This window comes from Austrofundulus limnaeus, unplaced genomic scaffold (genome assembly GCF_001266775.1).
Source record: "Austrofundulus limnaeus strain Quisiro unplaced genomic scaffold, Austrofundulus_limnaeus-1.0 Scaffold454, whole genome shotgun sequence".
Lineage (NCBI taxonomy): Eukaryota > Metazoa > Chordata > Actinopteri > Cyprinodontiformes > Rivulidae > Austrofundulus > Austrofundulus limnaeus.
In genome coordinates, this window is record NW_013952856.1 from 252,100 (window position 1) to 267,041 (window position 14,942).

A 14,942-nucleotide genomic window follows, 5' to 3' on the forward strand; every position below is an offset into this window, starting at 1 on the left:
GCCTTATATGCAAAAGTTTGATCCATTAGCACTTGTTGGAGATTTTAGCTTAATAGTTTTTAAATTAATGGAGTTATAACCCTTTTTATATCTGATAAAGATGATTAGCTGGCAGTGACCTTTCACATGGTTGACTCCAAAACGCAATCAGCTACAGATGTAAATCCAATGATTAACCTCTGAAAGTTTCATTAGGATCTGTCAAATAGTTCACAAGATATTTTACTAACAGACATTCACAGACACAGAGAATGACAAAATATGCTGATGAAAACACTGCCAGATGCTGGACTTTCACAAGGGGAGTGGTTTTCCTTTTGTTCAGGATTCATTAAAGTGAACTATATGTTTTCCTCTCAAATCATTTGGGAATGAGATGAAGCTTTCAAAGATTAGTCAGCAGGAGTTTAAATAAAGTGTCTGTCTGTTATTGATCACAATCAAATTTCAAACAATGAAGTCAGAAGGACCAAAGCAAAGCAAAGGAGTAAACAGGGGTTTAGAAGCTGTCATTAGTTGTCAGGAGATGGTGCTGCCATTGTAAGATGCAGATTGGTCCAAATGTTGGCTTTTTTTTTCTTTCATATAGATTGTAAATCCCAATCGCTATGAAGTTTTTCATTAAGGACACTGTTTTTAAACATATATACACAAAATATCAGCAGATGAAAATAAAAATCAATGAAGCAAAAGAAAATAAGTGCAGGACTGGTTTGATTCCTCTGCCCTTCCTTTCCTGAGTTAACTTAGTAAAATAATATTTGCACAAGAGTTATTTTTAGACTGAGACTTGGAAACTGGGATGCATTCCCCTACAAGAACACTGTGTGTGTTTATATTGCAGGGCCACTTAAGGAAGTAAAGTAAACCACGCGACATCTTAAAGACGTTTTGTAATTTTATCAGAATTTTTTTTTATTTTTTTAGCCACTGTAATTTAAAGGAATGAACACAAATGTGTCTGTGAAGTTTCAGTCTGAGGAGTTTAAGTATCTGGGTGTCTTGTTCCCCAGTGATGGTAGGATGGAGCAGGAGATGGATCGACAGATTGGGGTCTCATCTTCAATACTGAGGGTGTTGCTTCGGTCAGTCGTGGTGAAGAAAGAGTTGAGTTGAAAGACAAAGCTCTCAGTTTTGTCCACGTTCCAACCCTCTCTGATGGTCATGAGGTATGGATTATGACCGAAAGAACAAGATGCGTGATACAAGTGTCTGAAATGAGCTTCCTTCATAGGGCAGCCGGGCTCAGCCTCAGAGTTGGGGGAGGAGCTCCATCATCTGGGGGGAATCAATGGAGGGGGTTCAGGCATCTGATTAGAATATGCCTCCTGGATGCCTCCCTTTAGAGGTGTTCCAAGCACGTCCCACTAGGAGGTCCCGGGGAAGACCCAGGATTCACAGGAGGGATTATGTATCCTCTCTGGCCTGGGAATGCCTCGGGGTCCCCCAGGATGAGCTGGAAAGTGTTGCTGGGGTGAGGGATGTCTGGGTTTTGTTCCTGGACCTGTTGCCTCCATGACCCAGTTATGCATGAGAAGATGGAGATGGAGACAGTCAGAATCTTATTATCTCTAAATTTAGGGTTTTACATAGTTTCCATCTGTTCTCATTTCATTATAAATTTTTATACAAAGTAAAACATTATATAGAAATTAAGTATTTGAACATCATTTTTATGATCTATGATCATTCTTTTGTCATGTAGTTCAGGAGTTCACAAACATTTCTATGCCATGGTCCCCCAAAGAGCATTAGCTTCTGGCCGGGGACCCCCCTTGCAAACCCACAAACAATGCTTTAAAATCTATAAAGAAACATCAACTTTTAGAATGTTTTTTCCTCAGTTTTATTCACTATTCAATCATTTTTACATTTGTTTATTTAGGAATTTTAACACATTTTAAACACTGTAGGGGGGCCTCAGAAAGCTGGAGGGAAGATAAGGAAAGAAAAACAATTCAAAAATTAACAAATTTAATCTAATGTTTTAAATCATTATCATAAAATAAAATCTGTTTTTCAGTCATTTTTTAAAATGGTTTATTGAAATACCATTTAAGAGAAGTTTAATTCTTTTGTTCTGTTCTTATCGTCAACAGTTTGTTAAAAAGTTGTTTTTTTTTTTCTCTTCAGTGCACACAGTGGCAGCCTTCCGGGGCCTGCATCTCCCATTTTGAAAAACATTAGAATACGGTAATGTGATGTGGTGTTGACTGAAATCTTCAGCACCACATGAGTTTCTTATGTCAAAACAACCCAGCCAAACAAATTTTGGATTGGTTCAGACTCACGAGCTCCTTGCTGCAGAGGATGAAATCAATAGAAACTTTGGCACAGAGGCTAAGTATGCAGCAGACAGATACAACCGAGACATACTTTGATCTGCATCAAAAAAAAAGGTCATTTGGCGACTCCTGTCGCTCTCATCAGCAGCTTGAGTGACAGCAACATGTTTTCCACGCCTCTTTTGATTCTTCACTGATTAATTTACTTTTAAAGCACATTTGAGTGCTGGAGAGCATTTCCATCATCCTTCTGAACTGCCAGAGATAGCCTAAACACAAACTGGAAAGAGCCTGTTGGTTCTCGTCCAACAATGCAAACACCTTAAACTTATTTTTCTGACTGTGAGGCACATAAAAATTGCTTTATCATTTATTTATTAACCTTTATTTAATCAGGCAAATCTCATTGAGATCACAGATCTATTTTGCCAGGGAGACCTTAGGGGAACCTAATGTGCATGTTTATAGACTGTGGGCGAAACCGGAGAAAACCTTCATGAAGGAAACATAAAAGCTGCACACAGAAAGACCCCCGGTCAGAACAGTGGATCAAATCCTGCTTCGTCATAAAAAAGATCCATGCCCAGCTTTTTGTGATGTGATCTGTGTATGAGTCTCCTTTCAGTGGATCAACACTCAGATTACACCGTATGAGCAGCACTCAGACTTCTATTAACATGGATTTCCGTGGGTTTCCTCATTGGTGATGCATTACAGTTTGAATGTTCTCGATACACAAACTGATGACGCCATGGTTTAACGTGAGATTAGTGCCAGCTGCTAACACTCACACAGGAAACCTGTGCCTTCAGAGGGCAGGGAGGCAGACAGAGAAAACAGTCAGAGGGAGCGAAGCATTGAGATAAGCTTAGGTCATGTTTACCATGATTCCTTATTAAAAACAAGGCACTAAAATAAATATATGAAGGAATGGAAAAAGAAATTTAAAGCAGCCTTTTATCCAAATTCACTGAAAGGTTTGTTATTATTTAGGATTTTAGCTTCATGTTTACTGAGACAAATAAGAGTCGGCACAAAAATTACAGCAAACAATCACTTAGACACAACTTCACATATCCTTGTCTTCTTATTTCACAGATTATATTGTTTACAACAGAGTTTTACTGAAAACTGGATGATTTAATCAGATTTTTGATGAACATATTTTTTGTCTGACTATGAGTTATAATTCAGCCTGAACTTCTGATCTCTGGTGTTTTTACTTTATTAACACAGCATCATTTCCATTAAGGGAAACGAAAGAGTAATCCTACAAAATAAGATGGTATCAACTCAAATCAGATTAGGGGAGTAAAAAATGTGTCTCGCACATAAATTGTTGAACAAGCAGGATTTATAAAATAGGTAATCAAATATTGAGTTTTAGATTTCTACAAACAAATGAAAGAAGATATAATGGGTGTCAAAATGGGATTTATTTACATGTAAGTTTTGTAAATATTTTTGCAACACCGGGTCACTCCTTCAGTGCAGTAGTAAACCTGAGCTAAAATTAGTGTGGGAGATACCAACAGATTCAAATTTCTGAGGTTGCTCACAGGGAGGCAGCTGCAATATGAAACCTCTGACAACATGATAAAACAGATAGATGAAGGCAGAGGACAGCAGGAGGAAAAGATAGGTGGAAAAATAATCCAAGTCATGGAAGAAAGAAAAGGAGGAGATGACAAAGTAACTTTAATGTCATTTTATGTTTTTTTTTTATCAAAAGCCTCAAAGGAAGAGAGGAGGGAGAAAGAAAAGGGGATTCAAGTGTGGAGTGGATGGGTCAGATTGTTCCCAGAGTAGTTTCCCAGCAAATCACAGCAAGACGTCAGACTGCACAGACAGAATCACACATCAACAGAAACACACAGACAACATAAAAATATCCAGTCTCTACATATTGTGTGTGTGTGTGTGTGTGTGTGTGTGTGTGTGTGTGTGTGTGTGTGTGTGTGTGTGTGGCGTGTTAACTACAATAACAATCTGTTCTCCAATTCAAACATGCCTGACAGGTTTACTGATTGCTCTTTTCTAAAGATCTATAAAAGCAAACATTAAGTTAGGTTTAGCAAAAATGAGCTTGATCAGTGGTTCTTCAGGATTTTTGAAGATTTAGTAAAGTTTTTTTTGTTGTTGACTTTTAGCTGCTTGTTCACACATCTCATGTCCATTAGCTGATCATTTTCAGTTGTACCTCCCAGATAGGTTAATAGTAGTTGGATGAAAAGCATGATATACCTTCTGACACCCTATTGTTTTGCTTGATCCATATCAGATGTATGTAGTCGAGTATACAGATGACCGTGGCAAGCTGAAACAGGTAGCCTACTCAGTCTTAATTTTTTCAACATTAATATTTTAATAAAACATTATAGTCATATATAGGCTTTTAGAAATATTTTTTTAAGTAGGTCACCTCCCAATAAATATCATTTTGGACATTCTAACTAACCGCTCACTTTTACTCAATACTTTAACTTGTAATGCCAAAGTACATTTTATATTAGAAATTTTACTTTTGATACTTTAGTACAGTAAATGTCAGATACTTTAAGACTTTTACTCAAGTAATATTCTTAGAGGAGACTTTAACTTTTACCAAAGTAATTTTATTGTAAGGTACTTTTACTTTGATGTACTTTATACAAAACTGTTGTTTACAGAGATAAACTTTTACATTGTGTTTAGGCTAGGACAGCAAAAAAAAAATATTTTTTTTATACTAACAAATTACACTTCAGACTTGGTCAAGATTTTTGTACTTTTCATCAAACTCTGCAGTCACACAAAGTGACTGTGTTTCCACGATTTACTGCAGCACAAGTGGAACTACATGACTTTACTGAGGAACAATAGTCAGGCATTACCTAATATTTATTATACAAATCTGTTACCCACTTCATTGTAACATTATATAACCGTTACATCTGCATGTTTACATATTCCACAGTGGATATATTTCATAGAGCTAATGGATCAGGACTTAATAACATGCCATACAATCTATTTAAAGCCTTCCAATCAAACTAGGCTCAACAGTTTATAAACTGTCTGCTCATGTGATGCTGGTACCTGGAATTCTGGTAGCCACAATAAACACCGTGGACAGGAAAGCCTCTGGGTTGGAGCCTAATTGAATGTGATCCACCCAGTAGCTCCACTGGGAGATAAAAGAGTCAGAAGAAAACTGCAGCTGCCGCAACACAAGTCTCTTCCTGCTCTGCACAACAGGTGCCGGGACCGGGAACAAGCAAAGAGTGGTTAGCCAAGGACTTCTGGGATGCTTCGTTAGTAATCAATGTCACATTCCATCTTTCTTTCCAGGCAGCACGACGTGTGTCGGTAATAACAAGAACAGTGCAGGAACAGAGGAAGAAGCACGCTTAAAAAAAGCATGATGCTGAGAGCTGAATGACTTTGCTAAATGTTTTTGAAGATTGACATTTTGAATTATTTTTGAAAAGTAAAACAGCTGAAATAATCAAACCAATAGTTAAAAGTACTTTTCAAGGTTTTACACTTAAACTAAAGTTCAACAAACAAAACAAATGTATAATAAATTAACACATGGACATTAAAAGTCCATGGATAGGAAAAAAAATTAAAAACACTTCATTTTACCTCATCTTTCTCTCCATGCTTTGCTCTAAGTGTTAATGCTGTGAATCTTAATGACAACCAGAACAATCAGTGATCAGGAGCATGCACTGTTCTCTGGAACATTATGACCAGAATTAAATCTAATGTTCAGTTCAAATCAATTTCATGTTCATCAGTGTGGTGTTCTTCTTTTTGAACAAAATGTCCCATTTTGCGCCCCCGGAGGCCCCAATTCAAGCAGCTGGTAGAATTTCTGCACAGCACGACACATTTCTCACCTGCGCTGCCACAACCAAACACCAGAACTCATTGCACTGCCTGCTGCAGTCACTGTGCAATCTCCACTTTAACACAGTCTTACTGTTTTTATGTTTAGGAAATTGTGCCACTACAATAAATTGCATTATTAATTTCAACAGTACCACAATATTAGCAGATAGAGGACTGCTTGTAGAATAGGTTACAATAGGATCTATGATCTCAGTGGGATTTACCCATTTAAACAATGTTAAAATAAAATAAAATAAAAATAAAATAAAGTGTGGCTTTAAGAAAATTTGATTTAGGATTTTCTCTGTTAGTTTAGAAAAATATAACATTGGCCTACAAGCTGAACACCTTAAAAATGGAAGTAGCTTCATTTGACTACAACCGAGTCACTACTAAAGGCAAATTGTCTTAAATATAATCCAGTTTCCAAGATACTGCTTCATTTCAAATTTACATCAAACTAAGTTGTGTGTGTGACTGTGCTCCACAACTGTTGTGCAAGTTGTGAAAGTAATGAGAATGCTGCCACACCAATAAAACGTTTTAGTGTTGCAAATAATTATAGATAAATTACAGCTGAGAGTTAATAAAGGATCAGATTGAATAAATAACAGAGTTGGCAGTAAAAGCACCCTGTAAGGTAGATGGTAAATTGACCATAATTATATAGCACCTTTCTACCCAACCAGGACACTCAAAGCTCTTCACACTACAATTTGTGCCCTCATTTACCCATTCACACAGCACTCTATTAGGTCTCTACAAAGCTAACATGCACAATCATCTATGGAGACGAATCAGTGGTCACATTCATACACTGATGGGACACACATCAGAGGCATTAGGGGTAAAGTGTCTTGCCCATGGACATAACAACTGAGACAGCTGGACAGGGGATCGAACAGGCGACCTTCCAGTTCCAGGACGACTCCCCTAACCACTCTGCCACAGCTGCCCCGAGATGTGGGATTCCCTTCGGTCTGGGATGTCACTAATGTTGCTGTAAGCTGTGAGGATCCCCTGAATCACCACCGGAGAAGACCTGAAGTCGCACCCTGTGGTTTCTCACACCATGATGCCAGGAGTAACACAAACATCTCTCTCTCCAACATTGACAAGACTGGTCCTCCTTCCTCTGTGCTATCATACACACAAGAAATAGAGTAAATGCATGGTTATGTAGAACTAGGAGTCCTTGCTAAACATGATATGATGCCATTCATCATCATGCCTCAGTCACCTGCCTCCTTCCATCTCTGCTCTGATGTTACTAACCTACACACAAGGCAATAAACCTGTAGTCAGGCTGATCTTAGCCATCAAGACAGTGATGACACAAAGTATCATTAAAAGTCCAACACTTGTGTCTGGATGATATAAGCACTGATGTCATGGGATTCGGTCATGTGTAATGCACAGTACAGCTTCTTGATATAGCATGTCTCAACTCTCTAAGGTCCATGCCTGCTTCAGAGCGGGCATAGACGTGACACATTTAAGGACTACTGCAACAAAAATAGCAGCAAGTGCTCATTTCAACTGGGTTGGAAAAAACACACTTCAAACTCTATAAAAAATAGCATTTTTAGATTGTTTTTGTTTTATTTATGATAAAGCATTTTTGCCATAATTTTGTGAGCATTTTCATGCGTTTTCTGTGAACGTTTTGTGACCAGGAAGTGTTTGAATGCAACATGACACCCATTTTTCCAATTTCCTGAAATGAGCCACATTTCCAAAGCAACCAATAAAAAAAGGTTTGTCTGTACGCTTGTGGAGAATGTGAGTGAGTGTTTTGGAGACGGGATGAGAACGGAACATTTTGGTTGTGCTGAAAATAATGATACCAAACAAGGCAAGGTAAATAGTTTTTAAGATGAAAATAAATATAATTCAAAATTTAATAAATAAATTCAAAATGAGCCAAAATGTCTATTTAGACCCCAGACCTTAGAGGGTTAAGGGTCCAGCATTGTCAATTGGCAGCTAACCAGTCATTGCACGGGTATGTAGTGGCAGGAGGTTTGTTTTTGTACACACCTTCCATAATCCAATGAGAAGCATGGCACAGAGCTCCTGGGAAAACCCTCCTGCTGCTGTACACGTCCTGTTGGAGTCTCCACTCTGATATCTGCCGTTACTTCAGCCACAAATCTGTCAAAGTTAGAGCACCCCAGTTTTTGACAAACACCTTCCTGCACAATCTGTGTTACCTCTATCCTAGAGTTTTGGGGCATTTGACTGTTTTTATAAGTTTCTGCTTGTGGGTACAACAGTCGGCTTCTATAAGTAAAATGCCAACATTGCTTTCGAGCACTCTTCAGCATAAACAAACTTCTGACCAATCACACAATGTGTGCAGAGAGAGGAGAAAAGTCTGGCCCAGACCTTGTGACAAGAATCAAACGATTTGATCCTGAGAACAAAATGAAGCAATTACTTTAGTGAGAGCAAATTTTGCAGGTTCAAATGTACAAAACAGAAGTCTTTGGTTGTGTTTAACCTCCACAACATGTGGGTGCCTATACTTACCCAGTGGTTTCAACATTTGGGCCACTATCACCTGTACACCCTACACACGACAGTTGCACAGTACAACCCTTTAACCTCAAGCAGGTACACAATAAGGACCCCTACCAAACTTCTTCAGGTCTTGGTAATGTTGTCTAACACATCTTTAAGGTATCATCTGTGTTTGGTGACCTTTACTCACTGTCTGACTGTCAAATGCTGTCACCTCTTCTCTTTGCTGCCCATAGTAAAAATGTGCAGCTCCTTACAAATCAATTGGTAATCTGTGACAGCAGAGCCTCACTGTTTGCCTGTGTTGACAAAAAAACACTTGTTGCAAGGCACTGAGCAGCTAGTGAAGACAAGAAAAAATAAGCTAGAGTGCACTGACAAGTCCAAAACAACAGCTTATAGTCAACCTGTCTTCAAAGCACGTCATGTTCTTGAACTGATGTTTCTTTTTTCATTTTCATTTGGTGTAGATGAGAAAATCTTTTAAGTTTTGTAAGTTGAAATGACAAATAATTAATCTTTGAAATTTTTTTTGTGTACTAAATGGCATTTGAAGAAATTTATCTTCTCTGACTTAATGGGTTTTGCAGACTGGATTAGACTGACACTCTGCTTTGTGCGGTCAGGATCATTACATAACCACCTAATTATCTTTGGTCTTTAACCCACTTGAGTTTATCAACTTTCTAAATGCTTTTAGACCAATCTTGGGTATACAGACCGCAGTTTGTTTAAACCAGCTTTTCTTTCCAGACATAAAAGAATAAAACAGTAAATAAAGCAGTTACAAATGGTTACAACTCCTCATACTATACTTTGGATAATATAAATACTTGTATTAATGTTATTGAGATCACATAAACAACTATAAATAACCTGCAGAGTGAGTGGTATGAATGGATCTCTACCAGTAACTTGAGGTAATGCAGACGATGACCTAAGATCTAAATATACAAACATATAATGTAACACCAGGAATCACTCTGAGACATGGGGCAAAAATACAACCGACTTAACATTTAATTCTTGTTAAGTTTGAGTTTGTTATGCTTGTATTACTGAAAATTTACAGTTAATTTTTGTTTCTTTTTCTGTCAGCATTTGCTAAAACGTTTCAGTGTTAATGTTTTGTGCTGACTTTTCATTAGAATTATTAAACATAAATAGAACACATCAAAAAGCTGTGGTTGGAAAATAATTCAATAACTTCCAAATTATGTTTTTACAATTTGAAATCCTGTAAAGTACCATGCTAAACCAACCTACCTAGAGTTCAATTGTTACTGATATATATATATATTAAGGGTGCAACAATACATGTACCCGTATCGAACCGTTCAATACAGTGCTTTAGGTTCAATACACACTATGTATCGAACAATACCGATTTTTTTAATTATTTGAAATTATTATTATTTTATTTCTGAAAATGCTCCATGTTAAAGGATCAGTGGATCTGTGTTCGACTACTTCACCTAGGCTGCATTTTCGAGCGCAGGTCCACTGAGAAACTTGCTGTTTCAGCAACATTTAATTTAAAAACTGTACTTTTGAGGTTAAACAAATGTTCATAATTGATTTCAATAAATTTCAATTTAAGAAAGGCATGGACATTCCTCTTTTTTGAATCAAAAAATATCGAACCGTGAGACTAAAGTATCGAACCAAACCAAATCGTGAATTTTCTGTTTCGTTGCACCCCTAATCTATATATATACAGTATATATATAAATACTGTATATATATTTTTTGTGTACACACACACACACACACAACAAAATACACTTAAAAGGGTATAGTGGTTAAAAAAACCTGTATCAAAGAAGAAATGCAAGGATAGCTTGGAAAAGTACAGCAGGTAAAATAAGTATTGAACATGTCACCATTTTTCTCAGTAAATATATTACTAGAGGTGCTAATGACATGAAATTTTCACCAGATGTCTGTAACAACCCAAGTGATCCATACATACAAAGAAATCAAACCATAAATGTCCAGAAATGAAGTTATTCGTAATAATGTGGAATGGCACAGGGAAAAAGTATTGAACACACTTTCTGAAATTTATCTAATACTTTGTACAAAAGCCTTTGTTGTCAATGACAGCTTCAAGACGCCTCCTGTATGGAGAAACTAGTGGCATGCATTGCTCAGGTGTGATTTTGGCCCATTCTTCCACACAAACAGTCTTCAAACTTTGAAGGTTTCGTGGACCTCTTCTATGAACTCTGATCTTTAGTTCTTTCCATAGATTTTCTGTTGGATTCAGGTCAGGTGATTGGCTGGGCCATTCCAGCAGCTTTAGTTTCTTTCTCTGAAACCAACTGAGAGTTTCCTTGGCTTTGTGTTTGGGCTCATTGTCTTGCTGAAATGTCCAGCCACGTTTCATCTTCATCATCCTGGTAGATAGAAGCAGATTTTTATCAAGAATGTCTCTGTACATTTTCCCATTCATCCTTCCTTCAGTTATTTGAAGTTTGCCAGTACCATATGCTGAAAAACAGCCCCACACCATGATGTTCCCACCTCCAAACTTCACTGTTGGTATGGTGTTTTTGGGCTGATGTGCAGTGCCATTTGACCTCCAAACATGATGTGTATTCTGGCATCCAAACAGTTCAATGTTGGTCTCATCTGACCAGACTATATTCTCCCAGTATTTCACAGGCTTGTCTAAATGTTGTGCAGCAAACTTTAAAGGAGCTTCAACATGCTGTTTCTTCAGCAGTGGAGTCTTGCGTGGTGAGCATGCATACAGGCCATGGTGGTTCAGTGCATTACTTGTTGTTTTCTTTGAAACAATCGTACCTGCTAATTCCAGGTCTTTCTGAAGCTCTCCACAAGTGGTCCTTGGCTCTTGGACAACTCTTCTGATAATTCTTTTCACCCCTCTGTCAGAAATCTTGTGAGGAGCACCTGGTCGTGGTTGGTTTATGGTGAAATAATGTTCTTTCTACTTCTGAATTATGGCCCCAACAGTGCTCACTGGAACCTTCAGAAGTTTAGACATTCTTCTGTAACCGATGCTATCATTATGCTTTGCAACAATAAGGTTGTGAAGGTCTTGAGAGAGCTCTTTACTTTTACCCATCATCAGATGGTTCTTGTGTGATACCTGGCCATCATTTGGGTCTGAACCAGCTGATATTAACTTGCACTGACAAGGGGCAGGCTTGCTTTCTAATTACTGAGAGAGTTCAGCTGGTGTCTTGGTTTTCCATGCCTTTTTACACCTCCCTTTCTTCATGTGCTCAATACTTTTTCCCTGTGCCAGTCCACATTATTACAAATAACTTCATTTCTGGACATTTATGGTTTGATTTCTTTGTATGTATGGATCACTTGGGTTGTTACCGACATCTGGTGAAAATTTCATGTCATTAGCACCTCTAGTAATATATTTACTGAGAAAAATGTTGACGTGTTCAATACTTATTTTACCCGCTGTATATGTATATAAATATGTATATTTTTTGTGTACACACACACACACACACACACAACAAAATACACAAAAGGGTACATATACATAACATATACTGTACATAACATTTAACATATACATAAAATACATAAAATACATAAAAGGGTTTAGTGGTTAAAAAAACCTGTATCAAAGAAGAAATGCGAGGATATCTTGGAAAAGTATGAGTGATTTGGATAATTTAACATAAAAATGAAGGCAGTGAGTCTCATTTGCTGTGAGTATGAAAAACATAAATACACCTGCAAAAAAGGTTGTGTTTTAATATTAAAAAAAATCAAATTTTGATAAAAATTTTCAAAACTTTTTCCATTTTCAACATGAGATATTTTGTACAATTCAACAGAAAAACAAGAAAGTCTGTTAGGACAGTTTCACAGAGGGCCAATGAGCATTATGGTTGCCCTAAAAAAGACAAGCATTAAGCATATGACTGACTGTAAATGTAAATTAAATATTATTAAAGTACTGCTGAAAGTAAAATAGTCTCACTGATGAGTAGATTGAACTCTGGGTAGTCAGAGTGATCCCACTTATGACATAGAATTTCCACTAGCGAGGTGCTCCAATTTAAATTTGTGACCTGTAAGTGGGAAATTCCCATTTCCCAGTACAACTGATTTGCAGCAGATGAATAGCAAGTGAAAATGCAGTGAAATGGAGATTTTACACAACAAATTTTGTCGTCTCCTTTTGAACCCCATGCCCCTCCACTTAGTGCCATCATTTTGTGGGTAAAATAACCTACATGCATTATGGGATATGTAGTTCATGGTCAATGCAAATAAGCAGCATGCACTTATTTGAAGACAATAATACATCTTTGAAGCTCACACAGGCCACATTAAATGCTGCAGTGGACCACATTTGTCCCACAGCCCTTGAGTTTGACACAGGTGCTGACATTTTAAAACATGAAATTCTTCATCTTCAGCTTTTTCTGGGAGACACTTGAAGGTTTGGTGTGAACATTTCGTATCTAAAACCACAGTTCCAGATGAAAAAAAACAACAACCCCACAGCACCACATGGTATTGATTAAAAGCTTTTTAACATTTTGTCTTTTCCTTGTTTTTACAACAAACATATGATTACTTGACTCGCAGACGTCTTTGGGAGTGTATTTGTTTTCTGTTTTTTATATTGTGCAAGCAGTGAAATCAGATTTCAGCTTATTGACATAATAAACTTCATATTACCTCCTGGTACATTTAGAGCGGTTTGTCCAACAAATCAAAATTAGGCCTTTTTTAAGAATAGTATGTGAAAACTGATGTTTTATATTACTTATGTGAATTTATAACATGTTTAAATTAAATTAGGGGTACAACCTGCTCAGTACAGTGCTTTAGGTTCAATATGCACCTGTACAGATACAGAAAAGCAAAAGTGGACTGGGATGTGTACTGTTATGGTCAAATCATGACAAATTTTGGCTTTTAATTATTTGTTCGAACCAATTTTTTCCCAGTAATTGTGTGCACACGTTTGAGCTTATTGTGGATTTTATCTAATTCACCCAGGGTCAGAAATATACAGTCTGTAGGCTTAAATACATACATAAACCTCCTCTAAAACTCATTAAACAATCCCTGAGAGCATTGCACTTCAGCCAGTTTTTATAATTATCAACAAGCATCTAGATTAATGCTGGCTGATTTTTGACAACTCTTTCTAGCAGAAATAACAGAATTTGTTGATATGAAACTCCTACGAAATTGGACTAAAGAGAACAACAAAGCTGGTGTTACCTGAACTGAGTTTAATGAATTTTAAAACATGCTTAAGAAAAAAAAAGAGCAATCAAAAAAATACAAATAAACCCTTTGAACTGAAGAGTTTCACAAAAAGTTATTTTTTAAATTACAGAAACCTACTGATTTAAGTCATAGAACTGCTGCTCCTTTGAAAAACACCTTCAGGCTCATAAAAAACTTTTAGACCTGAAAAACTTATTTTTTAAGTACACAAAACAAAAACATTCTCAGCTCTTATTGCAACAAAATACATTTGTAAATTACGCTGAGTGCTGAAGTAATTTTCTAAAGATATGTAGTGTTTAGATTTTATTTTACAGTGAAAAAACTAATAATAATAATCTTATTCAAAATAAAATAATTCCAGTTTAGCCACCGTCACTCACTGCCCTGCTAACAGCAGCTATGCTCCTTTAAAAAGCTCCTCACGATGTCCACTACATGGAAAAGAAAGAAAATTTGCACATTCTGTTTACCCAGATGTTATTTTACCATCTTTTACAACCCTTTCTAATCACACACAACTAATAATGCTGGATGTTATCATTTGTTTCTCTCATTAATAACTATTCAAATCAAAGTTTGGCCCCGTTCAAATAGTCCAATCAAAGTACGCCCCATTAGCTCATCAAGGCAATCTTTAGCATGTATTTCATCCTTTCTCACCTTGTATTACAGATTGTTTTATCTTCTTCACACCACAGCAGATGGTTTTATGTGTGTTTGAGACACTGAAGCCCTGAGCAGCTTTTAGTACCGACCATGAGGGGAATTTACAGTTGTTTGGCTGTGAATCGTATCTTGGTGCCTGGCCTGTGGCCCTCCGGCTCTGGGTGGATGGTCCTGAAGGTCAGGTTGATGCGGGGGCCCCTGTCATGGTACTCCTTTGCCACTTGATGCTGGTGAGGATAAAAGAGACTGATGAGATATATAGTTTAGATATAAAAGTCACATGTTGGACTTTAAATAAAACGCTGGAGGTTTTGGGTTAATGTATTCTAATATACTGTAATATAT

At 37.0% G+C, this 14,942-nt stretch overlaps 1 protein-coding gene across 1 annotated transcript in view; it reads right to left on the reverse strand.

Annotated features, from left to right (window-relative positions):
• Positions 1–13,910: 13,910 nt before the first annotated feature.
• Positions 13,911–14,942, reverse strand: part of alkbh3 (alkB homolog 3, alpha-ketoglutarate dependent dioxygenase) — an 11,887-nt gene continuing 10,855 nt past the window's right edge. Inside the window, exon 10 of the mRNA XM_014025076.1 lies at positions 13,911–14,824. Within this exon, the coding sequence (XP_013880530.1) occupies positions 14,699–14,824 (126 nt within the window). The 3' untranslated portion in view covers positions 13,911–14,698. The remainder of the gene's footprint in view (positions 14,825–14,942) is intronic.